Source organism: Tyto alba, unplaced genomic scaffold, assembly GCF_018691265.1.
Source record: "Tyto alba isolate M040663 unplaced genomic scaffold, T.alba_DEE_v4.0 Super-Scaffold_23, whole genome shotgun sequence".
NCBI classification, from domain to species: Eukaryota; Metazoa; Chordata; class Aves; order Strigiformes; family Tytonidae; genus Tyto; species Tyto alba.
Genome location: NW_024881297.1, coordinates 24,866,900 through 24,893,296, shown reverse-complemented (window position 1 = coordinate 24,893,296; position 26,397 = coordinate 24,866,900). Strand labels below are relative to the sequence as shown.

The 26,397-nt window shown below is 45.9% G+C and overlaps 1 protein-coding gene across 3 annotated transcripts in view; it reads right to left on the bottom strand.

Annotated features, from left to right (window-relative positions):
• The window catches only part of ELOVL6 (ELOVL fatty acid elongase 6), a 78,223-nt gene extending 67,918 nt beyond the window's left edge, over window positions 1–10,305 (bottom strand). Inside the window, exons 1-2 of one of the 3 annotated variants that reach the window (XM_042796680.1) lie at window positions 10,300–10,305; window positions 9,386–9,447 (exon numbers count right to left, since the gene is read on the bottom strand). In XM_042796680.1, the coding sequence (XP_042652614.1) occupies window positions 9,386–9,399 (14 nt within the window). In that variant the 5' untranslated portion in view covers window positions 9,400–9,447; window positions 10,300–10,305. Of the gene's footprint in view, window positions 1–9,385; window positions 9,690–10,299 lie in introns of those variants that run through there. The other 2 variants (XM_042796679.1, XM_042796678.1) reach the window with 2 other exon arrangements.
• Between the last annotated feature and the right edge of the window lie 16,092 nt (window positions 10,306–26,397).

Sequence of the window (26,397 nt, the reverse complement as noted above, 5' to 3'; positions counted from 1 at the left end):
TAAATGTCCAGGGGTAACTGAGGCCATCAGATATCAAAAACAATACATTCAATTTGAAGAGCTCATAATCATGGATGACGTCCAATTCATTTTTCACTCATTTTGCAGGCTTCATATGCTGAAACTAATTACCAACAAATTTTTAAAATTCTATGTAAAATTTATCATCAGAAGATGTTGAACAGTCTGAAGTTTTATTGGACTATTTGAACGACAGTTCCTTCCATAAATTTGCAATTAAGAATGGTCTGGCCTTTTGCAGTTTAATCTCATGATACCAACAATGAACTTCCTTCCCTCCAATATTACAGAAGGTCTTCCTACTCCTCGGTTACCACAATCAAGGAGACGAACTTTGCCCCACATCCTTGGCAAGGATGAAGTATTCTTCAGTGCTAGTACAAGTGTAAAGCTGCACAGTAACACTGTAAGAACATTGTTTTCTGTAGTGTTTTAATGTAGTTACTCATATGGATCTTACCGCCTCAAGATCACCTTTATGACATGGTAAAAAAACAACTTTGAATATACCCAGAAAGTAATTGTTCCCCATTTACAGCCATGGAACTGAGGCACAAAGAGTAAGTTTCACAGATGACACAGGTCCCTGATATCCATTGAAATCATGGGAGTTGGGCACCTTCTGAAGAACTGCGCCTGACTGACTGATGCCTGACTCATACGAAGGGGCTATGGCTGCATTGTTTGACATCAGGCTCCCCACATCCTCAGAGATTTATTCCCCTGCATGCCATGGAGTATGTAAACCACTACAGGTACTCCACAAAGCCCCAAGCCCTCTGGCATGAGGTAAACTGCTGACTTGCATCACCTCCTCTTCCTCCCTACTCCAAATACCAGTTCTTCCCACAGGAGGTCAAGGACTGCTCAGCAGATGCAAGATCTGCCCATCATTCCATTATTTCATGGCACATGTACTCTACAGGGTCCCTCCCCTCTAGCCAAACCGAGGTCGTGTTGTTTTTGGAGTCCTTCCACGGTGTTCCTAGTCCGTAAGTAAGCCTCGCGGCAATCAAAGGCTAAGATGTCCTCACAAAACTTAACAAGACTTGCAACTGAATGCTTGCAATGGAGCACACAGTACAAGGCACACAGTGAAAGGCAGTATTAGGTACCATTGTGACTTTGGATCTGAAAGCAATAGCTGCATTGGCAAACCCTGCACGTGAAGGGATACAGTTTTCTCCTTGAATTAGCCTGGGTGCCATCACAGTCCTGCTGTTTCCCATTCTGGGGCCAATTTGCATAACACTAACCTGGGTGTCCCTGCAGAGCACCCCACTGGGCCACATGGGCCTCCCCCCAGCAAACCCAGCCCCAGGGGATGCAATGCCCTGACACGAACAGGAACAGCATGGCTTGTAGTAGCAGCAGCCTGGGACACTTCAGCCAGGGATGGGGCACCACTGTGCTAGGTGCTGTGCAGACACAAGGAATGCAAACCCCTTCTACTCCAACCCAGGACAAGGTTCAAGTGGGCTGACAAAACAGTTGGCAAGAAAAAAAGTATTGGGTAGCAGTATGCGCATAACATGTTTACACAAACAGCTCACATGTTGATATAGTCTGAGTCAGTGAAAAGTTTATTTTATATTTTAGTCAATGCAAATTTACATTTTAACATATGTTTTAACCTCTGCTCGTTTCCATTAAAAGAAAAAGCATCTAAACTCTCTCTTGATCAAGCTTTCCAAAAAGTGTTTTACATCATACTGCCTTGTGCACTCCCAGTGGACCCGGTACTACAAAAGTCATTCTCAAAGCCGTGGAAAGCTCTATAAACACTAATAAAGTGTTTACCCTCCAAGATTAAAAAAAAAAAAAAAAAAAAAAAAACAACAAAAACTCCAGCTCTGTACCCTCCAACATCTCCAACTCTGTAGTGAAAACACCTTTGCAGAGAAGGGTCTCTGCATTCCCCATCAGTCTGACCCCCTCCCTGGACGCCCAACGCACCAGGGGTACCAGCCGGCCAGTGCGAACACAGTCATGAAGATACAAATACTACAGACTTCCCTTTATAAATTTTCCCCTCTTTTATCTCTATATTTATCGCTACAAGTCGGCAAATCAAAGTCAGCTGAAAAGAGCTTGGGATAGACTCTTAAGCCAGAGGCAGAGACTACGCAATGACATAAAGGAAGAAAAAAGTACAAAACATCCTTTTATTCCCAGTACCCCTCTAGATGGCTGTGGAGAAGAGACTGACGGCAAATGCAGTGCATAAATTTGAGAGTTAAATACTCAGCCAGACCCCTTTCTGCTGAAACCAATGGGAACATGACCACATTTGACTTTTAAGGAGCAGTAGATGTACTAGGCATGAATGCTCACTGCTTTTTCAGCAGGGGGGTCAGGGAAAAGGCCAGTTATGTTAGGCATCACAGAGAATGGAGTAATCGAGACCCCTAATCACGCCATGAGTTACACACAGAGATCTCCTGCTTACCCTGAGCCCCATTAAAAGGCAACATCTAACAGAACAGAGTTCATTACAAGACCAGGATATAACAAATTATTTCAGCCTGTCTACAGTGCTTCTCTTACCAGATTACGGACAACCAGACTACATCTATCTGAGGGAGGAGGAGAATATGGAAGCTGTTGCCACGTAAATTTTATTAACTGCTTTTAAAGAAGACATTTTCTAAAGACTTTTGTGTTGCAAGGGACACGCATACATAGAGTCTGCCTCAAAAACTAACAGGAGGAAAACACACACCAACCTAAATAGCAGTGGCTCGTCATCAAGGTATAATTAAAAATTGGCAATAAGGAAAGGAATGCCACTGCAGTGCCTAGGAAGAGCCCAGAAGCATGTGCAACCCCACAGTAAAACAGCCAACAAACTCACATGCCATTGTACAAACTGCTGTCTTCTCAACGTGGGGCAACGACCTTGGCCAAAGATGCACTTTGTGCTCAGGCTGCCATCGCCCAGGGTGCAGAAGAGCTTGTGGAAGTTGATTTCAGGTTGCGCTCTTGCCAGGACTGATCAACTAGAGATGCTACCACGTAACAGAAAGGGTGTCTGCCTTCTGCTGCCCCAAAAGGCCTAACACCACATCCCTGGTGAAGCTACATCTTGATGATCTGGAAATCTGGACCAGCGTGCAGGGCACCTACTCCCACTGACTCCATGTGGATTTAACCAGCGAAGGACAAACGTCTGTCTGTTAGTCACTGCATGGCTGCTTGCATCCACAAACTAGCAGAAATAGCCACAGAGGTGAAAGTACCGTCTTCCAGGGGAAAATTTCCCAGAAATTCAACAGGGCCAGGTCGTTTAGAAGAGGAAGGAGATAGCTGGGCACTCTGCACCCCAAACCCAGGGGAAATCAGCTTTTTCCTGTTGCTCCTGTGCCTACCCACAAAACCCACTCTGATTCCAGGTGTTCATGACACAGCTTACTACTCAGCCTGTGCCCGCACAAACACCCCTCTGCTTTCAAAATGCATGCCTAGTTGAGGACATGAGCTACTTTTTCAGAAGTGCCAAGATAATTCAGCATCCGAGATCTCACCTCAAACCAAAAGGCTCCTGAATGTCCATATTCACTTTTGAAAATGATGGCAAGCTCCTAAATTACTTCATGTTCCTTTTTCAGAAGTTAATTTTTCCCACAGCACATGGTGTTTCACAAACTAGAAGAGATGCCCTCACACTCAAGTGGCTTAACAGCGAAGCAACATGATGAGAGATGCGTTCATACTCCAGGGATAGGACAAGCAAAAGCCCAATGCCTATGTTTCAGCGATAGGCTGAACCCAGAAGACACCAATGTATTTATCTTCAGGATGACATTTTTGTGCCACCACCTTTCCCCTACCCCCTGTACGCCGTGTGAGCATACACACAGACAGAAAATACCTGAACTCTGAAAGAACACATTCTGTTATTCCCCATAGACTCTGTTCGTGTATTTTCAAGGAGCCAAAGCTCCATGATACTCCAGTCCATTGGCCTTTTGCTCAGAAAGGCCTTCAGGGTGGAAGAAAGGCAAAGGAGTGGGTATCCTCTAATCTCTGCCACTGGCAGCCCTGTCAGCTTTATGGCCAGTTTGCACAAGAAAGCAGCAAAAAGCCCCTCTGGGGAATGAAATGTGATGGTAGGCTAGATCCTTGGGCTGACTAAAATTCTGCTCAAGTAAAACAGTCTCTCTGTGGTGAAGAACAACTCATACATCTTCCCTTTAAGTCCTCGTCACGGCACAGAGAGGAGGACAGGGTGACTGCAGCGTCCTCTCCACATCCTTCACTGGTATTTAGCAAGAGCTCAGGGGAAAAAAAAAAAAAAAAAAAGAAAAGTAGTAATTTACATCAGGTTTTGGCTGCCACACACCTATGCCTGGAGAGATACACACACAGCCTCTCATTCTTGATTTCTGCATGAGGAAAGAGTAGCTTAAGTGGATGAGGAAAGCTTGTTCTGCATTTAGGAAACAAACCTGCCTAGGACGATGGTACTTGTGTGAATTATTAAAAGGCAAGCGCATTTTCAAATCCAAATTAGTTGACGCTCTGCTTTTCCACATCTATCTCCAGTTTTGACCAGAAAGAAAAATCACACCAAAGTATAAATTTCTGTCAGCATTGGCTGCACTTTCTGCCTCTCACCACATAAAAGTTTCAGGTAACAAAAGCTTAAAAATAACTTCCTGCACCAGGATGTTTTTTTTCAAATACCACAAAAATTTATACTGCTCTGAGGTTTATAATGTTAATTTCAGAGTCCAGTTTGAGTTGCCAGTGCCCTCTAAAGCTAAAAAATGCCCAGCTGCCCTTACTTCTCTCCTTAGTGAAAGCTCATTAACAAAAACTGCCACTTGCTGCAGCAGAGCCCCACAGCATCTCTGGGTGACAACCAGCTGCACTTTCATCCTGCTCGTCTTCCTCCGCTCTGACTCGCCTCCTGCTATTACCTGTGAGCACGCTGCCGGCTGCTGAGGGTTAAACCTTGGCTTTTCAGGGAGAAAGCCAGGAGAGGCAAAAGCCAGAAGAGGCAAAAGAGAGGGGAGCGAGGGGAGCCTGCCCGAGCTCTGCAGCAGCCGGCAGGGCAGCAGAGGAAAAGTTTCTGTGATTTTAGGCAAGCCCTCACGTGACGTCATCTCGCCCAGATAATCTCAGCGCAGTCAGCACAGGCCTCCTGCCTCCCCATTGGCGAGCCCCTCGTCAGCAGACATCTGAAGATAATTATTATTGGCCAGACAATTATAACAGGAACAACTGTCACTTCGTGCTGATGCCCGAACCTGGTGCTCTGCAGCACGATGGAGAAGGACCCTGGCGGTCACCGCTCCATCCATTCGTTTCTGTCACTTTTGCTTTCCTAAGCACCAACTGGTTTTTGCTACCTCACTGGCTGCAGCTGGGAAGGGGGATCCCAGCACTGCAACCCTTCCTGCTGTATGTCTGACTGAACTGCAGATTTTCTGCCAAAATAGTAATGTATTTATTCACAAGAAATAAAGGACTACAGCTGCATTAATTCTCATGCAGCAGTTTAAGGGAAAAAGAAAAACCCTCTGCAGATTATTTACTTCATCCCTCTTCCCCCTCTGAAGAAGTCTGGGAGGAGGTGCTTGGGAGAGTTTGATTTGAGAATTCATTTGAAGCAATTATTTTAATAAACATCTGACTTAATCCTGATCTTACTGAAATCAAACCTCTCGCAGCCCGAGCACAAGAAGATCAAAGCAGTACTGTATCTTATACCAAAAGCTGCCTACCTGATGGCACTATATGTAAATGTACCTCACCAACAGCTTTCCCACAACATAAAGCGTAAGGAGTTTCATAAGAGTAAATGGACCTGTTAGTTCTTCAACCTCCCCAAAACCTGTCATGGCTTGTTTGGGGTAGACAACTAATTGGTGGCTCTTGCCCTCAGAGCCCGGCAGGTTGCAGGTCTGCCTCTGCAGACCTCTTCCAGGCTGCAGGAGAGCCGGGCAGTCTGGGGGATGTGCCGTAAGGGCGTGCGCACACATAAGGCCAAGCATTCAGGGAGGCACGAAACCTGTCAGCTTCTAAGTATCCGGGAACAGACTGTGCATTTTACCTCTGTTTCAAAACAGTAGCCTCTTTACAGAGCTACCAATCTAGGCCCAGGCTCTAAAGAGGTCCCAGTGCGATGCACATCGCAGGATGGGGGCCTCCCTAAAGTGAAGTGGGAACATCTGGAATGAAACAAGGAGGACCTCCCTGCACTGCCATTAGACCAATTCGCCACCAGACGGGCTCCACTCGTGCCAGCCTCAGAGGGATGATTTCCAGGGGCAAATGGCAGCGAGGAAAGAAACCCTAGAATGAGGCTGTGCTGAAGAAAACCCTGGGTGTCAGCGATCGGTGAGTGAAGAGAACATGCACTTGCGTCAGGGAACGACAGAGCTTGGAGCAGGCTCGGAGGATGGAGGGGCAAGACCTGGCTGAACAGAACCAGCCACTTATTCCTTGCACCATGATCCATCCAAACCAACCATACCAGTACCCAGGGGCATGCTGCTACCCCTAGGCTTTGCATTCAAGCTTTTCCAGCTTTAGGCTTATGCAGTTATAATTAAAAGGGCTTGTCAGTGCTTTAACCAGCTCAGAACCCAGAGGGTATATAAAGGGATTCATGTCCTACCTCAAACTGGGCTACGTCTTCATATGCGACTTAGACTCCAAAGACGCTTCTCCAAATCCAAAAGACAGGGTCAACTCCTTAGAGCCACTTCATCTCCCTTAACATCCCTTCACACCTGACAGGCCTTTTTTTTTTTTTTGGCCTTGTAAAGTACCAAGACATATTTCTGAGATGGAATTAAAATAACAAATGCCACACCTATAAAATTTGTTTACCTTCATGTTAGGCATTGTAATAGTGTTACATCCTAATTTAAATGGCGATTATAGGATAAAATCCTGCCGCAGTCTTTCCTGAAGCAAGTCTACTTAGTCCATCTTCCTGCCCAGAGAATGAACCACCATGTTTATCCCTACAAACTACTACTTAACAATCTCATCTTAGGTGCTGTTACATTAACAACATATACATTAAAGCTACGCCTACAAAGCCAGGAAGCCACGTACTGCCACTGATGTCTGCGCAAGCAAACCTATGGCGTCATCCCGATGTGAAGTAGAAAAGCTTTCTTCTGTGGCCCTTAGCTGCTGTATTTTACTAGTTAAGCTCCCCTGCAAAACTCAAGTGCTGGAACAGGATGTGTTTCATTAAGTGAGTGCATTTCCTGAAGATAAAAACACACAATATAACCTGGAACTTGGAGTAGTCTTCAGCAGCATTTTCAGGGAAAGCCTGTCACGACAGAGACCTCACCGGGCACAGCTCTGTTTCATTTCCAGAAATGTTCCCAGGCCACAAGCAGATCACTCTCCTCCTTTACCTTCATGTGAATCAAATGTATTAATTCATCAGTTCCCTTAGAGAAGGTGAAACTAGACCGAAAAGCATGTGTGCATGGATCATTGTGTCTCTTCAGTGGTACCGCAGCAGCATAAAACTGACAGTCTCCTCCTCTGAACCTGGGAAACGGGAACCTGGCATCACAGGAGTTCCAGCCAGAGACTTCTGCAGCACATGAGACTGCCGGGGAGATTTTAGTAACAGTGCTTCGCATTTATATAGTACCTGACATCTCTGAGGCACTTGGCAAACATTACCTAAGTCATCAAAGCACCTCATGAAGGCACTTCAGTGTTATGAGCCCCTACCCCCCTAGTCTTTCCCTGCTGGGGAAACTGAGGCCTAGGGGAGGTTATGTAATGTTCCCAAGGTCATATCATGAAGCGCAGGAAAGCCAAGAAGACAACGCAGGAGTCCTGGTTCCTAGTCATGTTCTTTAATCTAAATTGCATCTCTCCTGAGTTGTTTGGCTATTATATACACTCAGATATCATGCCCCTCCACCCTCTTTTACCAGCTTGTTCTACTCTGATGCCAATTTTCTTCTTGAACGTGGACAAAATGGGAAGCATCCAACAGTCCCAGCCCAAGAATGTCTATGTGGTCTCCTTTCTCCTGAAACATGAGTGACACAAGGCACCCCTCGAGAGCTAATGAGCTCACCTGCAGGAGAATGGAGGGAGGCATACACACACTTAAGTGGTCATTTTAACTATACTGCCCTTAAAAGTCCCCAGATGAGTCACTGGATGATTCTAGCAAGTGTCTGGCTGAGATCCACCTAGGATCTGGGACCATTCTGCCTTGCAAATGTAAGCACCAAAGCTTGGACCCAGAGACAGTCCTATCCTGCTATTGTCACATGAGGGTGGCGGGGAGCAGGTCCTTGCTCGGGAGATATGGGGATAAGGGAGCCCAGGAAGATGGGCAGCACCACCGCAGGAGGGCATGCAGGCCGTGGGAAAGACGGGGGAAAACTGGGGAGAGAGACCGTGGGAGCAACAGAAAGGACAAGGCTGGGCACCGGCCAGGGAGGGCCGGCGCAGCAGCGAGGTGCAAGCGAGCACGGGCAAGGCGTGAACACAAGGTTTGTGCTGGCGGCCGAAGCCAGGGCAAGGACCGGGAGGAAGGTGTGATGGGTGTGATGGAGAGGGGGCTCCCGGCCCCACGGGCAGACCCCGCGGGAGGGGGCAAGGGCAGCTGGGGCGCTCCCGCCACCCCGGCCCAGGCCCCGGGGGCTGCTCGGCGCCCTCCCGGCACCGGGGATGCCCCCGGGGCGGTTCGGGGCAGCGAGCAGGCTCCCGGCACAGCGCTCCCCTTCGGCGGGCAAGGCTGCGTGCGTGTCCGTGGGGCTCCGGCTCGCCACGGCCCGGGAAGCCCCGCCGGGTCTCTGCGCTGCGCCCCCCCCCCCCGCCCCCTCCCCAGCACGGCGGGTCCCGCCGCGGCTCGGCTCGCCGGGGCTCCCCGGCAGCACGCAACACGCCGGGAAAGTTAATAGCCGCACGGCTGCAAATGAAGTTTCATTAGGAGCTGGGGGGGGTGGGGGGGGTGGGGGGTGTGGGAGGGGTGGAAACGGGGCTCCGCGGGGAGCGCGGTCACGGGCGCAACTTGTGTTAACGGGAGTGCTGCGCGGGGGGCGGGAGGGAGGGGAGGCCGAGGGCAGAGCCGGGACACGTGTGCGGCTCCGCGCCCCCCCCCCCCCCCCCACGGGGGGGACGGGGCACGGCGGGAGGCGGCGGCGGGGCTCGCCCGGGGCCCGCACCGGGATGCCCCGGCCTTGCGTAACCCGGCGGGGCGGCCCCCGCCCGGGCGCGCAGGTAGCGCCGGCGGCAGCGCCCGTGTGCCCGCGCACGGCGGCGCAGAGCCGCGCACCCGGATGGGCTCAGCGCCTCCCCGCCGGAGCCAGGCGGGAGGGGAGGGAGGGATGGATGGGGGGGGGGGGGGGGGGGCGTCACTCACCAGTTCTCCTGCATCCACTGGATGGCCGCATGCTCGTTGAACTGCTTCTCGAATTCGTATTCCTGCAAAGTCAACACTGACATGTTCATTGGCCCGGTGGCTGCGGAGCCGCTCCCCGCGCCGAAATGCTGCCTGCCGCCGCCTCGGGAGCCGGGCCCCTGCGCGCCCGCCGCCGGAGAGCCCCCGCCTCTGGCCTGGCCCGCCCCGCCTCAGCGGTACCCCGGGTTTAGCATAGCTCCGCTCCCCTCCGCGCCTCTCCGCCCGGGCCCGCCGGTCTCCTCCTCTTCTGCGGCCGCCGCGCAGCGCCCGGGGGCGGCGCGGTCTTAGTGCCCGCCCGCCGCAGCCGCCGCCACCCGGGACACCCGCCCCCCCCACCCCCCCCCCCCCCCCCCCGCTTCGCGTAACCCCCCGCCGCTGCCCGCGGGACGGCGCCGGGGCTGCGCAAGACATTCCCCCTCCCGCCCCCCGCCTCCTTCCTCTGGAAGGCCGGGGAGAATAACTACAAAAATAAGAAGCCCCCACCCCTGGGTTGAATCCCTACCGCGGCCACCCAGGGAAATAAGCAGAAGCTGAGAGGGAGCCAGGAAGGCAAACGCATATCGCCCCCCCCACACACCCCTACCCCCTTTCCGTCCTTTTTTGCGTTTAAGTTCAATATGCACCTCCTGTGCCTACCGCCACGCCGCGGGGGGGTGGCCCCTCTGCCCCCACCGCCCGGCCTGGCGTGCTGCAGGGGTACGGTCCTGCGGCTGGGTGTCCCCACGCGTGGGGGTGAGGGGGGGGGACACGACACACACACACACACACACACACACACACACGCCGTCCTGCAGACAGGCAGCCTCACTTTTGGCTGTTCCCGGGCGGCGGGGGCTGCGGGAGCGCGGGGCAGAGACGCCGAGCGCAGCTATCACCTGCTCAGCTCCTCTCCCAGCTGGGAGGTGGTTAAGTACCCTTAATTTTGCCTTCCCGTCTCATCTGCCACACGCTGATGTCTCCAGCTGAGTTCCTCCGGCTCCGGCAGCACCCCGGCTGTGCTTTACAGTGCGAGCTGGGCTAAAATAGCGGTCCCAGCCCCCAGTGAGTTTGCACTCTGAAGGCAGGAGGAGAACACGTTTCGTGTCAAGAAAGCCAGCCATAAGTGAGCCGATCCAGCACAGGTCAGCGTGCTCTTGACTCTCGTGGACTTCAGTTCTCATTGACATGGAAGGGTTTGATGTTATAAAAGCCAAGCACTGATTAAAAAAAAAAAAAAAAAAAAAATAAAATAAAATAAAAGGAGCTCTCAAGTTGTGGGACATCAGCAGCTAACCAGTCTGATGTTCCTGTGGGCATTTTGACTATCACACTATTCAGGGGCATGTTTTTCAGCTTTTCTCTCCTTCTTTCCTAACAGAACTTATTTTTTCCTAATGAGGGCTGAGTTTTTCACATTGTTGTCTGACTGGGGGGTTTTAAGCAAAACACCAAACATCACATTGCTCACACTGAAACTGCAAGATGGTGCTAAATTATTATTGATTACTGTTGTACCCTGAGGCCCTCAATGGATTGAGGTCCCATAGCCCTCAGAGATTACTGTCTGTATCGACAAGACAAAGGGGAAGAGAAACAGTTCTATGAAAAAACTGAAGAAGCGCAGGGAGCTGCAGGGGTTTTCAAAACTGCTTCACATCAGCTTTCCATGGCCGCTGAACTGGCTGGCGTCTGGCAAAGCTGACGTCATTTGCACTCCTGCTCCAAAAGATCTGTCCCTAAAAGCACGTGTTAGTCTTCCAAATCTCTGCCCATGGGCAGTTCCAGTGGACAGATGTGTCACTTCCAGCTGAAATATCTGCTGGTGGTGCTCTCGCCGCAGTGGGTGTCCACACTTGCTCCATTAAAGGCTTCAGGTGATATTACTCATCCATTTAAACAATATCTTTAATAAGGAGATGTAGAGAAATTCCTGTGTGATACAAGTGCTGGTCTATGTCACTGCTGTGGTCAAAAATGACTAGGAAATGAACGAAGAAATCTGGGCCCCAATTCTGAGAGAATATTTGTGTGTCTGGTACATTTACTCCCATGAGTGGACAAATATCTTTTCTGTCTCAAAAGTGGAGTTGTTACAGAGATACAGTTACCAGAAATTTAAAATTTGGGGGGAAAAAGAAATCAATATCCCTTTTTCTGAAACTCCAAACTATTTTGGATTCGAAACTTAACTGGCTTAATGGCTTATCCCATCTGATTATTTCATGAGTATCTGAAGTTCATGTTCTGGGTGTTCCTTTCCCCCAGGAAGCAGTTGTTCAGAACAGATTTGTCCGAAATGCAAAGTTTCCAGAGCACGTGGATGGACTTTAGAAACCCTGAAGTGACCAATGAGCCAGGTCTGAGACCTGCTCCCTTACACTGGCAGCTTTCTGAAGTCTGTGCCGGATCTGGCAAGGTACACAGGATGAAGCTGAAGGTTATAAAATGCTATGGCAAGGTCTTCTCTAGCATTAGCGTGGCCATGGGGCTTTGGATGAGGTTGACTATTGCCCCCAGGACTGCTGACTGTGCAAGGCATCATGTAGAAGTTCAAGTCCCAGCAATGCTTGAAAATCAGCCATAACAGCTTCGGGAAATACAATAACAGCCTTGAAACATTAAACCCCACTGGGATTCATATGAGTCTCAACGGCACACCAGGGATTTCTCTGGGTTTTCTACAGCTCACAGGAATCCTACATGGGGTGAACAGTCGGCAATGAATCCTTCTTCCCTTCCTGTCCTGGTCCTGCGGGAGCTACCTGAAATGCCAAAGCTCAGGGTCACTTACAAAATCTGCATGGACAGTGGAAGAATGTATAAAATCTTCTCGGCCTTGAGGAGTTTGTAAGCCCTGCTTCTAGTTGCTTAAATCAATTGCATTCAAAAACAGTAAACAAAAATATATAGTCTATTTTAGGGGGAAAATTACTTTTATCTATCCATTTTGGAAATAATTTAATTAATTCTCACATAAAATCAGGAACTTGAAATTAAAGTTGTAAATACCTTTCAGGAGAAAAGAGGTGGGGAGAATGATAAGGTTTCACAACCAAGTCTTCAGGAGACAGGGAATACAGCCTTAATCCCTCTGCACACATTCATGTGCATATCTTTTTTTTTATTTTCCTATGGGGTGCCCATGTAAATGGATAGTTATTGAGCATTACTTTTTATTCCCCTGATTTAGTATGTCTCCTAAGGCTGTATAGAAAGCCTAGCAGCTAAATGCTGCATTTTATACCAGATAGATGTTAATGCCATTTCCATTTTACCCAAGACCCTTTGGTTGAATAATACAAGCAGGTTCATACAGGATTTACAAAGAACCGTCTAATCAGGTTGGGCACCTTACCATTACCATTCCTGTTACTAAGCAAATACTTTTTCCTCTTTGTCACAGTGTTAAATTATGGCAAAAACCATTAGGCTTCTATTGCTGTAAGGAGTAATTTTTAATAGTATGTCGTACTGATGTATAGCTAAGTCTCAACTAAACTCTTAGCAGCTGCTAGGAAATGAGATGCTATATTGCTGACAAGTCAACATAAGGTATAGTAAGTGGCAACGAGAGTTGACATTGTGATTTAAATATAACATCAATTACTAAAACAAACAAAAAATTGAAGCCTGTGTGCTTGAAAGCTTTTTTTTTTCCAGCAGTATCAATTAATGCATTAAAGGATTTAATCTCTCTGTCCGTGATTTTGCCATACTTGAAAGCAAAGCAACATACAAATAATGGAAACCATGGAAAACTGGGTTCTCCTACATAGCCCATATCCTAGAAATAATTAGGTGGTGCCCTCGGATAAGATAATGGGAGTTGGTACCAAGAATTAGTAAGGGACCTCTCTGGGACTACTAGATGGCCCTGAATGGTTCTAACAAAAACAAAGGTTTCAAGTGTCAGGGAATAAATGAAAAATGGCCAAGGGGTGTTTATGGGCAGCCCAAGTCTACCTGGCAAGTCAGGCCTGCAAATCTAGTTAGGCTGTGCCACTGCATTATGCCCGGACTCAACCACAGACGGCTGGGAAGCTGCTTGGACGGGTGGTGGTAAGCCTGAGCAAACCCTATGAACCCTATGAATTGTTGTACTCAGGAGCCGTCAGCTCATAGTAAATCAATAATAGGCACTAATCACAATTAAAATGTTATAAGGGAGTTTAAAGCAGAATTATTGTGTCATCTTTCAGGTCTATAAAACAACCCATGTTTCAACACACTCCTGTTCCATCGTGCTACAGTACCCAGGGATTTCGGCTTGATGACGTGCTTCAAAATCACCCGTGTGCTCTGAATCCACCTAGATCCAAGCTCTTCTGTGATAGTTTTAATGCAGCTCATGCCAGACACAACAGAGAAGACAATGGGCAGGAGCAAGCTGCAGAGTGCACTGCAGGGGCCAGGCAGCAGCCTCAGGGTGCAGCTCTTGGGGGTAAGGCGGGTGGAAATCTGACCCTCCTCTTTACTGGGGCTATGGCTTAGGTTGGCTCAATATAAGCTCACTGTGGTTGTAAGTGGGGTGATTACGTCTTTGCCTTCGCACAGCTCACCTCCTCGTCCCCTCTCAGTATTTTCTTCACAGCCAAAAGAAGCAGAGGCATTTTTCAATTCATGCTGAAGCTCTAGGCCATGGTTTGTGGCAAGAAGTGGAAAATTTCTGTGGTTTCAAAGCATGTGAAGTCTTGTGCATAAAATGCAATCCAACAACGACCTCCCTCATTATAGCCATTTCCACATAAATCACAGAATCTGAATTTCCCATTTTTGCCTATGCTAGTAATAGTTTTAAGTATATCCCAGATGGTATTCATTCATAGGCAAAAGACATGAGTTTTTTTCCACATTACCTGCCAGTACATCTGCAGACCTGTGGAGTGCTTCATCCCTACAAGCCAGGGAAAGCATGACATCAACGGCATACTTCTTTCCCTACAACCTTTGGTTAGACAATATTAGTAAATCTGAGAAAAAACAAATCGGCTTTCATTGCTGAGAAGTCAACAAAAATAATCAGTTTTTATAGGGAAGGAGGCAAGACAGAGAAGTAAAAGGCAAAAAGTTCAAACATGGGCACGTCAGTCTGGAGTTGGATGCCTCCACTGAACCACCTAAGTTTGAATGCAGAAGTCATGATCAAGGTCTATGGTGGAGGTTGGAATAGGAACTGACTCTTATGGTGTTTGATGTCAACTCATATATTTGCTTGACGCTCCCACATATTACTTTTTAATTGAATTAGGTTAAAAATGGAAAAGGTGGTTGAAATAATGGGGTCTGTGCAATCAAGTTCTAAAGACTAATTTAATTTTACGTTGCAGTACAAAAGAGCCACAGAAACAGAGCACTGCTTCAGGTGACTAGTGCTGTTATTACAAGTGTCTATTTCTGGGTGGGTATGTGTGTTTTTTGGGTGATGAGTGGAGCGATACAAAGGTAATGACAAGTGCATGTACTTCAACCTTAACTTTCCATGCTTTTTCATGCTTTTAATTTCTTTAAAGCCTGTTTCTGCATACTTCACGATCTTGGAAAGTGAGCAGAAAGCTGACAGGCACTTTGATGAAGTGGCCACAGAGCAAAATACTGGGCACCCTGAAAATCTTGCAGTTGGGTTTTTTTCTTCGTGGTTTCAGCCTCTAGCATGGAGCTTGTGCTTACCAACTGCAATTAGGAAAATGTCATCAAGCAGGCCTGGACTCTTCACCTGCTTCTGATCAGTGCAGGTTTAGCTGCTTCCAGAGCCAGCACACCTGATATTGCTAACTTTTCTGAACAAATCAGTTCACTCCCTTCCTTAAAAAAACCTGATAATGCAACAGTGGTATTGCCAAATGGCTCATAAGCTCTATCCCAACTGTCAGAGCTTGCAGTCCGTACAGATCATGATTCTGCTACAGGGGTTTGTGCTGTGTCTTGTGGTGGCTCTGGAAAGTCTTGCTGACCTCAGCAGGGATGAGATGTGGTGGCATGCTTGCTGTCTGAGACAATGGATTCAACAATGGGATTTGGAAATAGTGCTCAGCCTGCTTGCTGCCCATTCGAAGATGAAAGCCATCACTTGGGCTCCTTCAGCTGGAAGGCAATAACAGGATTAATTCCAGTTAATTATTGCTTAACTACTATGGTTAAGTTTACTAGTACTTACCACTGTTATTGAATCAAATATGAATGTGCTACACAAATCCCATGCAGAGGTTATTAAAATGAAGGAGAGGACTCAGTCACCAGTTATGCTGCATAATCTCCCTGCTGCTGATGAGATCATACAGGTATGCACAAAGGCTCACTGATTAGAAAGGGGGAAAAGAAGATCTCACTCTTCCATGTAACAATATGACATTTAACCATACAAATATTGATTGTAGTCTACTTTAGGGATTTACCAAAAAAAAAAAAAAAAAACCACCCCAAAACAATGCCTGGGCTCATTCTTTAAAACTGAATATGGTAAATGATTGCTGAGCTTTTCTCTTTTTCTTTCACTTCAGCAGTTGGACTAATCCCGCAGTCCATGATGAAGGGACTACAAAAGCTGAGTAAATCTTCACAGTTACCTCCTCTAAAATCTTTAGCTTTACATAGCAAAGTCACTTGTTCTGTGCCATCTGGAATCTGTGCGAAAATAGTCTATAAAAGAACTTTACTTTGCAATTTAGAGTTGCATGAACTTTAGAGTACAAGAAAGAAAAGTCGTACAGAATTTGTTTTTAAATGGGTGCCTTTAATTTTTAAAACACATCTTTGAATATCTTCTGGACCACACAGGTATTTTTTTGCCTCAGAAGTGCTTTTTGTTGGCATAAAAAGTGGTCTATGTTAGCATTAGATTGAATACATGAAGAAATAAGAACAAATTAAAAGGATAATAAAACCGCCAGGCGTTTTGTAGGAAGTCAGTAGAGTCAAGGGGAAGCTTTTGTACCCAGCTGTATATTCAGTCTGCTGTTACTATTTCAGAGGTATGGGGAAGTCCGTGGGCAGGCTCTGCCACTGCTGCTCAAGCCTAGGAGTACACCATATCCCAGGCAGTTTTATCAGTGTAGCTGGAGCTGTGTCGTGTCATTGCTGAGGACTCCAACATTAGTCATTTCAGTCTCAACTCATTTTCAGAGGGACGGGTGCTGGGTACTGCTATTTGAGATGTCCTCCAGTATTCTCCCTGTCCTCCAGCAGCTGTTCCCCTAAATTCCATGTCCTGTGTGCCAGCCTCAGGGATGTGCTGGATGCCCTAGCCCACCTATACGTGGAAGCAGGCACCTGCAGCTGGGTATGTGACCATGCCTGTGTTCCACAAGCTGTTTGCGTTCCAAGAGAGGAGCCACAGGAATTACTCTTCCGGAGGCTGCTGATCATTTGGAGGTTGAAAGCTATTTGGGGAATGTTCCAAAATAACAGGTCATCCTGCTCTCTGTGCTCCAACCTATTGCCACACTAGCAGGCAGAGACTGCCTGGGTGGAAGGGCTGAGCCAGCCTGGTTGCCACGAAAGGGGAGTTTCTGCTCCCTGCTCTCCTGTTGGTCATGCACTTCCCCTGCTTCCCCACCCCTGGCACTCCCCTGTTCCCTCCATCAGCTGATTCAGCTCACTACAGTGGGTGGTAAATCACCTCAAAAAACCTAAAAAAAACCCCAAAACCCCTCATAGCTTGTGTAGTGAATTGCATTGGCTCCTTGAAGAGTCAGGTCTGGCTCATGGAGGGAGTGAGTAGAGTGGCTGATGGTGGAGCTGGAGTTAGGATGCTCCCTTGCACCTTGCCTCAAAGGGGCCAAGCAAGCCAGTGGGTTGCAGTGCCCAACGCTTACAACAGTGCAGTTGGCCCAGGGGCTGCAGGATGGGCAGGGGAAGAAAGAGCACCTGTTAAGCATGGCAGGGGTGCTAAAATGTGAAGCAGTAAGCCTCTTTGGGTTTTATATATTCCCAAGCAGACAGGTTGTTTCTCAGTTTCAGCTATCTGCTTGTTTTTATCTTGTTTTACTGCTTCAGTGGTCATCTATCTACCAATCTGTATATTGGGAAATGCAGATTGCTTCAGCAAGGTGTTGTCCAGGGATAAGCCTGCAGCACTGCAAGCTTACAGCAGAAACAACTTTTCCCTAATAGGAGAAGAGCGCTTGAAATGGATTAGCCCTAGGCCATCTATCCTGATCAGAAAGAGGCAAGTTCAGGTTTGCTCGGCTTGGTTGACTTGAGTTCAATGTGGGAGAGGGCTCTGTTTGAAGTGATCCCGGTTCGGCAATTAGGGGTTTTAGAGTTCTGTACTAGGGGTTAAGTCACAAATTGTCACATGGGCTTAAGGCAGGATGTGAATATATCTGTTTAAGTGTTATTGAATATGAAAAAAAAAAAAAAAAAGTGATAAAATCTGTAACTATAATTTCTTTCATCATTTCTAAAGGTGCAGATATTGGGAAAGATCTTTCCAGGGATAAGAATTGCCTCTTCATAGGAAGATACAGAAATATATCACTGTCTTTGATCCCATACTCCCTTTCCTAGTCACTTCCCTCTCCCTTTTCCAGGACAATCCAAAGAAGAGAGATGAGTTTTGCGGCATGCTCTTATGACTATCAAATGAAGGTTTGGATACACAGAGGTCCGATATGACCACTGATCACCATGCGGACCTGACCAAAGGAAGATTCTTTGCATTTCCATCCAGAAGTCTTCACTAGCTTCCTCAGGAAGGACAGTGAATTGATGCATTTCTTATCTGAGTGCCTTATTTGTCCAGACCAACACCCAGAAGACAGGAAATTTCATCCCTTGCTTCATATGTGTATAACTTGTGTCACCAGAAACTCATGGTTTGGGCTCCAAAGGTCAAAGTGCCTATTAATTACAGAAATCAACAGAATATTTGTTGGACTTCAGTCAGACCCCAGAAGCAGACACGCACAAACCTCACACAAGGAGGGCGCATCTCCTGATTTGTACCTCCCTGAACGATATATATCAGTTTCCCTGCACGTGCTGGCTCAAAAAGGGGGATGCCCTTCCTCTGCTTTTGCCCCTTTGAAAAGCTGCACAGGCTAACGGAGGGGAAATGGTGCAGAGCCATCCCAGCTCAGAGAGGAAGAGTGTCCATGGCCCCCTCTCAGTCCCATGGCTCATGAGTGAACTAGGCACAACAGCTACAAAAAATTATCATCTTACAAGGTAGAGCTGATGGGTTTTCTGTTTCTTGCAATACAAGAAAATTAATCACTGAAGCACACTGGTCACCAAGTAACACCCAAATTAGTGGAAGGATTTTGCAAATAAAGAATGAAGGCCAAATGCTTATCTTAGTCATAACTCCTGGACTCGTATCAGTTACCCCTGGATCTAGTACCATATCAGTGGGAAGAAATGGTAACCTGCAGTTACTACCTCAGGAAGCCTGCCTGATGCACATATCCAAAATAAGATCAAAGATAACACAGCACAAAAAAAGATGTTCTGGCTGTGCTAGCTTCCTTTCACCTGCCCAGACCAGGTGATCATGTGCCCCAGTGCCAAAAGCAGATGCTGTGCCTCTTCTGAAAGTGGCAGGGAGCGGTGTGTTTTTACAGGAGGACTCCAGCTCCTTTTAGGATGCAGCTGGGGTCGGCAGGAGCCAGCCCTGCCAGCTGCTGGGGGGATCTCTGCTCCCAGGAGCATCCTCCTGCTGCTGCTGCCTCTGCCGCTGCCCCAGCTCCCCACGTCTGCTGGGTGGCTGTGCCCTCTGGTGGAGTCTGAGGTTTGGACACTGCTGGGTGAGGACCGGACCCAAACCAGGCTTGGGCGAAGGTGAGAGTCAGTGCTAAAGGCCTCCCCTCCCCTCCCCTCCCCTCCCACCAGCGCCTGCCCCCGAGGGCCGGGTAGGCTGTGCTTCCCCAGGCTGCTGCTTCACGGGTGGGGCCGGTGCCAGCTCTGCCACGCGGGTTTTAAGTCCCTGTTGATTGCACAGTTGTCACCGATGGGTGTGGGACGGTCACTGGATAAACCTCCCGGCAGCTCTAGGGGCAGGCACCTGAGCTCCGGCGCCCTGCTCCTAGGGGAGTTTTAGGCACAGAGTGGAGAAACTCTCCATTGATCCCTCTCCACACCAGTGAGGATTTAAGGAATTCCTGCAGTCTGTATAGCAATTTCCAGCTTCCTCGCATGCTTTTTCCCCCGGTGCCCACTCCATCTCTCTCCTGTGCTTAATAGAGGGAAGACAAGCACCACTCTTAGGACTGGGAAACCCCGATAAGTGGGTCCTCCTGCTGAGCTAGCTCATAGTGTTGCTTCCTCCTCGATTTGGCAGGGAGAATCAAGACTTGCACCAAGAGGTAATTTGGAGTTTGGCTCTGTGAGATGCAGACTGTGGGAGGCTTTTGTCAAGGCTTCACTGGATGTTTGAGCTGTGCTGAGTTCATTACTCAGTACCATCTTTTGTACTGTCCTGAGTATTGATAGGTACTTGCAGGCTATTTCCGTCTGTGCAGGGAAACACAGCTCATACAGAGTTAAACAAAGCAGATATAGCAAATATGATGCTCTGTCTCTGCAACTTATTATTTATAATCCTTAGGGGAATGAACCTAGTGAAATGTATTCTACTGAAGGATGACCTGCTCTGGAATATGGTTAGGGAGGAAGAGAGGCACAAGATAGATGAAGGTACTTGTCGTGGTTTGAGATTGGGGGGGGCGGGAGGCTTCATGAAACTCTTTTGCTAATAAAAGACAGATTTGGGTAAGGGCCAGAATTACTGGGGCAGATTTTTACTGAAGGTGAATCACTTTAGCTTCATGGAAGTCAGCGCAGGCAGGACGGTTTACATCAGCTGGTCCAAGCCTACAATGAACTCCATCACAGCTTATTCCTCTGCTGACAGCAATCTAGGGAAGGACTCTATTTCACCTTTGCCTCCAGTGCAAACATCCCAAATCATGTTTTTGTTAAATGGTTTTGCAAAGACCTCCTAGAGACCAACGTGAATAATAAAACGTGTTACTGACTTATTATCTCTGAGATGCCTTTACTGACATGTGATCTGCATTTTGGAGAGAGTTTCTGCTCTCACATACAAGAAGGAGTGTGGGATCACCTTGAATTTACCTTAGAGTAGTTAAGCATTTTCAAGGGAATACTCCTCAGCAGGAAAACTGTGATCCATGAAAGTTAATATTCATGCACACACACAATTACTATGGTCTACACGTAGTAATGGGAGAGATTTTGATCCAGTTGCAGAATAGTATTGAAAAATCCTCCCAGATTAATAGCATTCTGGCATCTATAAATGAAAGCTTCCAGACTGACTTGCCATGGGCAGTCTAAAGTGCCCCCTCAGGAGTCCATATAGCCAGTGCTATATGTGATATATGTGTCCATGCTGTGGTTGGTGCCTAGACAAACAGACCTTGAAGTGTATCAGGCCCACAGCTTACATAGGCCACAGTCATTGTTTTACTCAGATAAATAGGAAACACAGACATATTTTTTCCATATTTGTTCTTCAGTCCTCTGATAATAGCAGTCTTTTAGGATTTTTTTTTCCTGGTGGTTTTCTTCTACAGACTTTCCAATTTCATTTAATTTCCCAGTTTCATGACCTGAAATCTGCCACCCTCAATTAATCCAAAACTATTAAGACTTGATTTTTAAATAGTTGAGGGAATAAAGATTACAAACAGCACTACACAGCGTATAGAATAAATTATTACTCTAAAAAGTTAATAAAATAAAAATAAATAATAATAAAAAAAACCTGAATCAGACAAACCACAAATACCAAACAGAGCAGAAAGAAATCACATCTTTCTATCCATCTGCACACACATGCCCCAGAACCTTTCAACGATGCTTGGCATTCTGTACTTCTACACCATAAATTTTTCTAAGCACATTGGCCTAAATATATCCTTGCTATAACTCCAGTGTCATTAATGACTGGCTTTCACAAGGGCTACATTTAACCTCAAAGGCCTGATGAACTTGTTGGGATCAGCAGCACTCTAAGGAAATTCTCATAATTTTCAGTCTCAGGCAAAGTGGCCATATTAGCTGTGAGACTGAACTTTTAACTTGTATTGCCTGTCTGGACCCCTGGAAATTTCCTGTGAAATGCTGCACCCAAGTTCATTTAGAATAAAGCCCTGAATTTTCATAAAAGCTCCTAGACTTTGTCTTTTGTCCCTTAGTCTTGTGTTGTGATGGCCAGGAAGACAGTCTGGAGTCAAATCAAGCCCCTTTTGAAATTGATGGCAAAACTCTTCTCATCTGTGTTTTCTCGACAGGGGAGCCTATGCTCTGAACCAGAAGACAAAGAGCAGGAGAAAAAACTACCAAGGATCCATGAAGATAGGAGAGAAAGGAAGCCAAAGGAAAAGTGGGCTTATTCTTGGGAGACTGTTAAACAACTATATACATTCAACTTTGTCACCATTGATTTTGTATATAGAAATACTTAATGAAAAAATAATTTTCTTTTCTATACCTGTGTTTTAAACAACCACGCACCTTACTTTACCACACACCTTATTAAAGGTAAACAACAGTTACCTTTAATGTAAAATACCTCCTAGGTATTTTGTAAAATACAATGTAACATGCAATAAAATAGTATTTTGTACATTGTAACCTGTTTATAACACTGAAATGAAGTAGGACCAGAGATCAATTCAGCCGCGTAGATACCTAAATATATCATGACTGACATAGACAAACCTTTTATTTTTGACAGCTGAAACTAAGGACAGTTTTCCTAGTGCCTTTTGAAAGGCATTCATCTGCAATTTCAGCCTGGAAAGTTTTTTTCTAGCTGGACAAACCCTCTCTACAAAAAGTTGTGTCGTAGCTCAAGCTGTAGGGAAGACTGAGTCAAAGGACAGTATGATGATGGAAATGCTGTTTTCGGACTTTTGTAGCGTTACCTGTAGCCCCTGTCCTCCTGCTGACCGTAGCAATCACCGCTTTGCTCCAGCATCTCATTCTTCACTCTCTTCACATTTTCAGAGTCTGGCTGACAAATGGTGACCTCGGTCAGATGTTAAGGAACTGAAACCATCATTGGTTGGTCGATATCTCATTTATTCAAATAATTCATAAATAGAAGTGGCATAAGGACCTTAACTGCAGAAGACACTTGAAGGGCAAACCTGGCTCTATAGATTATAAGCATCCCTCACCCCCTAGGTAGAAATATTTCTTGAATCTTCTAGTAAGATTTGTCTAATTTGACCAAAGCAACTGCTAACACTTTTTAAACCCATCTGTCTCTACCAAAATTAAATCTTCAAACATGCAATATGTCATTTTTATAACACCTTTTCTTCAATGTCTAAAACTATTTCAGATTAGAAATAATTTTCATTTAAATAGAAATAAATAAAAAATAAAAAGGAGTGCAAATTGATGAGAAGTAACATCAGTCAGGCATAGACATGTGGAATCTATCTAAACTACAGCATGAGCACAGTTATACCATAAATTTTAATTATTAAAAAAAAAAAAAAAAAAAAAAAAAAAAAGAGCAAAGCTGGATGAAATTTTGTTAGCAAACACAGCTAAGTGTAATAGAGAATTCAATGATGTTTGATCACACATGAATTCAGGCTGGATCCTGTGCTTCCCTCTGCCCCCAGTAACGTCTTTTAGGATAATCCAAAATTTAATCTCAACACCTTTGAAACCTAAAGGTTCAAATTTTCATTCTGAAAAGGATTTTTTTTCTACTTTTCAGCTCAAGAGTAAAAATAAAGGCTTGCAGTTACCAGAAAATCAGATAAATATTCATTTGTGGTTCTATTCTTTTATTTTGTCAAAAAAAGAGAAAAGAAAAATGAGAAAGACTATTGTAGACCAGCTTCAAGCTTACTGCTTCTGTTCCCAACCTCTCCCTGGCCCTGCACGCCTGCCCCGGGTTCCCCACAGCACCACTGGCACTCCTCTCTTGCCTTCCCCATCGTCTGTGCACATCCCAGGCCCCTGTTACTACCCTCGATCTTTCAGCTTGCATTGTAGATATTATAACGAGAAGCACTGACCAGCTTTAACAGTAGGTTTCCTTTCTGGCTCTTCTGCTCTTTCTTGTGAAAAGGAGTCCTTTTACTCTTTCTTTCCACGTCAGAGTTCTGGGAATAGGTACTGCCAGAGCCAGCACTGAAATGTTTCAGCTCCCCTGTACGTGAATGTACCTAATTAAAACCGCATGCAGGTCCAGCTATAATTTGTGAGGTGTGCACTGAACTGTGCAGGCAATGGTCCTGGCATTGTATCTGACAAGCAGAACAATAAGGTGCTCTCCTCTGCAGCTCAGCCGCCAACAGCTTCCTCAGCTCTGCCGGAAAAACAGCAACCCAGATTTTACAAAGCAGGGTTGTGCTGCTGAAGGTGCCAGGCTTTTAAGAGCTACATGAAAGCTCTTGGGAACTGGCAGAGTTAAGGTATTGTTATAGTCTTACTGCATTATTACGGGGTACTCAGTCTGTACCGGTTATGGTTCTAAGAAGCCATAGAGTTAAAAGGTCAGGGGGAAACCCATGTTTTTCTCCACTGAATGTAGGAGCAAAAGCTGAATGAAGCAAGCAGTAGGTTTCATAGGCACCTAAATTTCTCTTAAGTGCTAAGGGAAGAAAACACATTTTCCATTTCATTTAATAATGGTCAGACCCTGTTGGAATTGGTCGGTACTTCTTGAATTTCAACTTTTAAGACAAAATGCTAACTGGCATTTGGATTTTGGAACAGAAAGTGTGGTTTTCCTCATTCTGTAAAGGTCTGTGGGTATTATTTCTTATAGCCACATTTCTTGCACATTTGCAAATGAAATGGACTCTTTCTTCTCACTCCTTTTACACCAGCAATTCCCCTTCAGCAAGGCAGTAAGGTGCCCTTGAGATCCTCGTCCTTCAGGACTAAAGGCCAATCACCTGTCTCCAGAAAAGACATATCAAAAGCAGTGTGCATGATCATACTGGCCTCCAGAAACAGAAAGGCAGATCAGTTTCCAGCTACATCCCTTCCTTGAAAGATCAAGTAAAGCCAGTCACGGGGATCTCCAGGATCTGGATGTTCATCTCATCAGAACCTGGTTGCTGGCATTGGCCGTGTGTGTCAGCAGGCAGTTGTCAAACAGTGATGTGTTCTGGTCACTAGTGACTGGGATTATATTTAAATCAGTGACCTATAATGGAAAGATTTTCCCTTCTGCTGTCCCCTAAAATGACCTGAGAGACCTGAAGTTTCATGAGAAACTTCACTGATGTTATCAAGGCTTATCAGTGGTGAAGTTGAGGCAAACACCTTCAGTCATTAGTTTTTTATTCCTTAATGGAAGCTGGTCACTGTCAGAAACCCTCTCTCCTCCTGTACTTTTCACTATGCACTAACTGTTGTGCGTGACTTTGTAAGGGATGATCAGTGTGTTGCTGAAATGCTTATTTTGTTTGTAATTTCATTAAGGTATTCTGGGAACATTTCCAATTGATTTTCTCTATCTTTGCATTCCCAGGTAATACAGTTAGTTACAGCAAAGTCACTAAGAAGAAAAAGGTCAACCATTTAATCTCAGTTTCTTTTAGCAACCTCAGAAATACAGATTCTTTCTAACCTACCTCTAAGCACAAAATAGTAGCAATTAAAGGCCTTGATAGAAACCACAGTCCAAAATGCCTTCTGTCCCAGATTCTGCTCAATGGGGAGAGGGGAGGTCTACACACCACAGTTGCTATTCCAGTACAAATCACACTATTGCATACTGATTTTAGCAACAGCAACAAAACAAAAAGCATGGTGTTCCTATTATACAAACATGGTACCCATATAACTTCGGTAATAAAATGATCAAGCCTGGCATGTAACCCTTATGCTAACTACGGCTGATCCCTGATAAATAATCTAAGTTGAAGTTTGCTGCCTCATAGGTATAGGATATTATCCTTCTGAGGGAGGATGTTGCATTTTTAAATATACCTAAGTCTCAACATATCAGTGACTACTGCATTTACCTGACTGTGCAAGCAAGAAATTGGGTCTGGGCTCTTAGGCAAAACCAGAACTTTGCTTCTTCCTGAATTCAGACTGTCCCAGGTCTAGTAAACAGCTGAATGGAAATGATTGGCAAAGGAAGGCATCTGCCAATAAATGTGAAGGACAGCAGCACTGTTAAGATTGTAAAAGTCCATGTTTTAGTTACAGTATCTCTGAATTTTGCACAATCTTCACTTATGCCTTTAATTATTACACTTTAAAAACAAGCCAGCAAGACACACAGTGTTTCTCCTGGAGCAATGGTAGCTATAATCACACAGACACAATTTATGCACTTATGCATCTGCAAAAACCTTTCAGTGATTCTGACAGGAGACAGGCGCTTGTATTCTGTAACGAGGTGGAGGCTGACGAGTATTTATTTTTTCCTTGTCTGCTTTAATTGGCTGCTTTGGAACACACTTGGAAACCCAGAAGCAGAGCACTGACATGCCGTCTCCTTCACTGTGGCACTCGGGGGCACAGGTGGATGCCATCAAAACATTTGCTTTTTAAACTTGAGTGGCAGTGGGGAAAGTTGGAAGACAACTGATAAGAACCAATAAGGCCTATACACATGATCATATGTAAGAACTTCAATTTCCCTTCCTCTCCTTTCCATTCTTCTCTTTTCTCTGCTCTTGTCTGCTTGGGATCTTCCTTCTTTGAGATAGGAGGTATTTTTTCTTAGGTGCTCTCATATTACTTAGCGTAGTGGGACTGCCATACAGAATTAAAAGAAATAATAATAACAGTGATGATGATAATAATAATTACTATTATTATCATTCAGCAATTTTCCTGTAACTATTAGGTTTTGTTAGTATTAGTTTAATAAATCCTGGTACTTTATTGTCTAAGCAGTGCTAACAGCTTTGCCACTTGAAGAAAATAACAAGGGAAAATAAAATTATTTTGTCCTCTTCTTGCCACTGTTATGGAAGTGAAACTCTGTTTTGCTATGCTTGATTAACCTTTAAATGGGGGGGGAAAAATCAGGCCTTTAC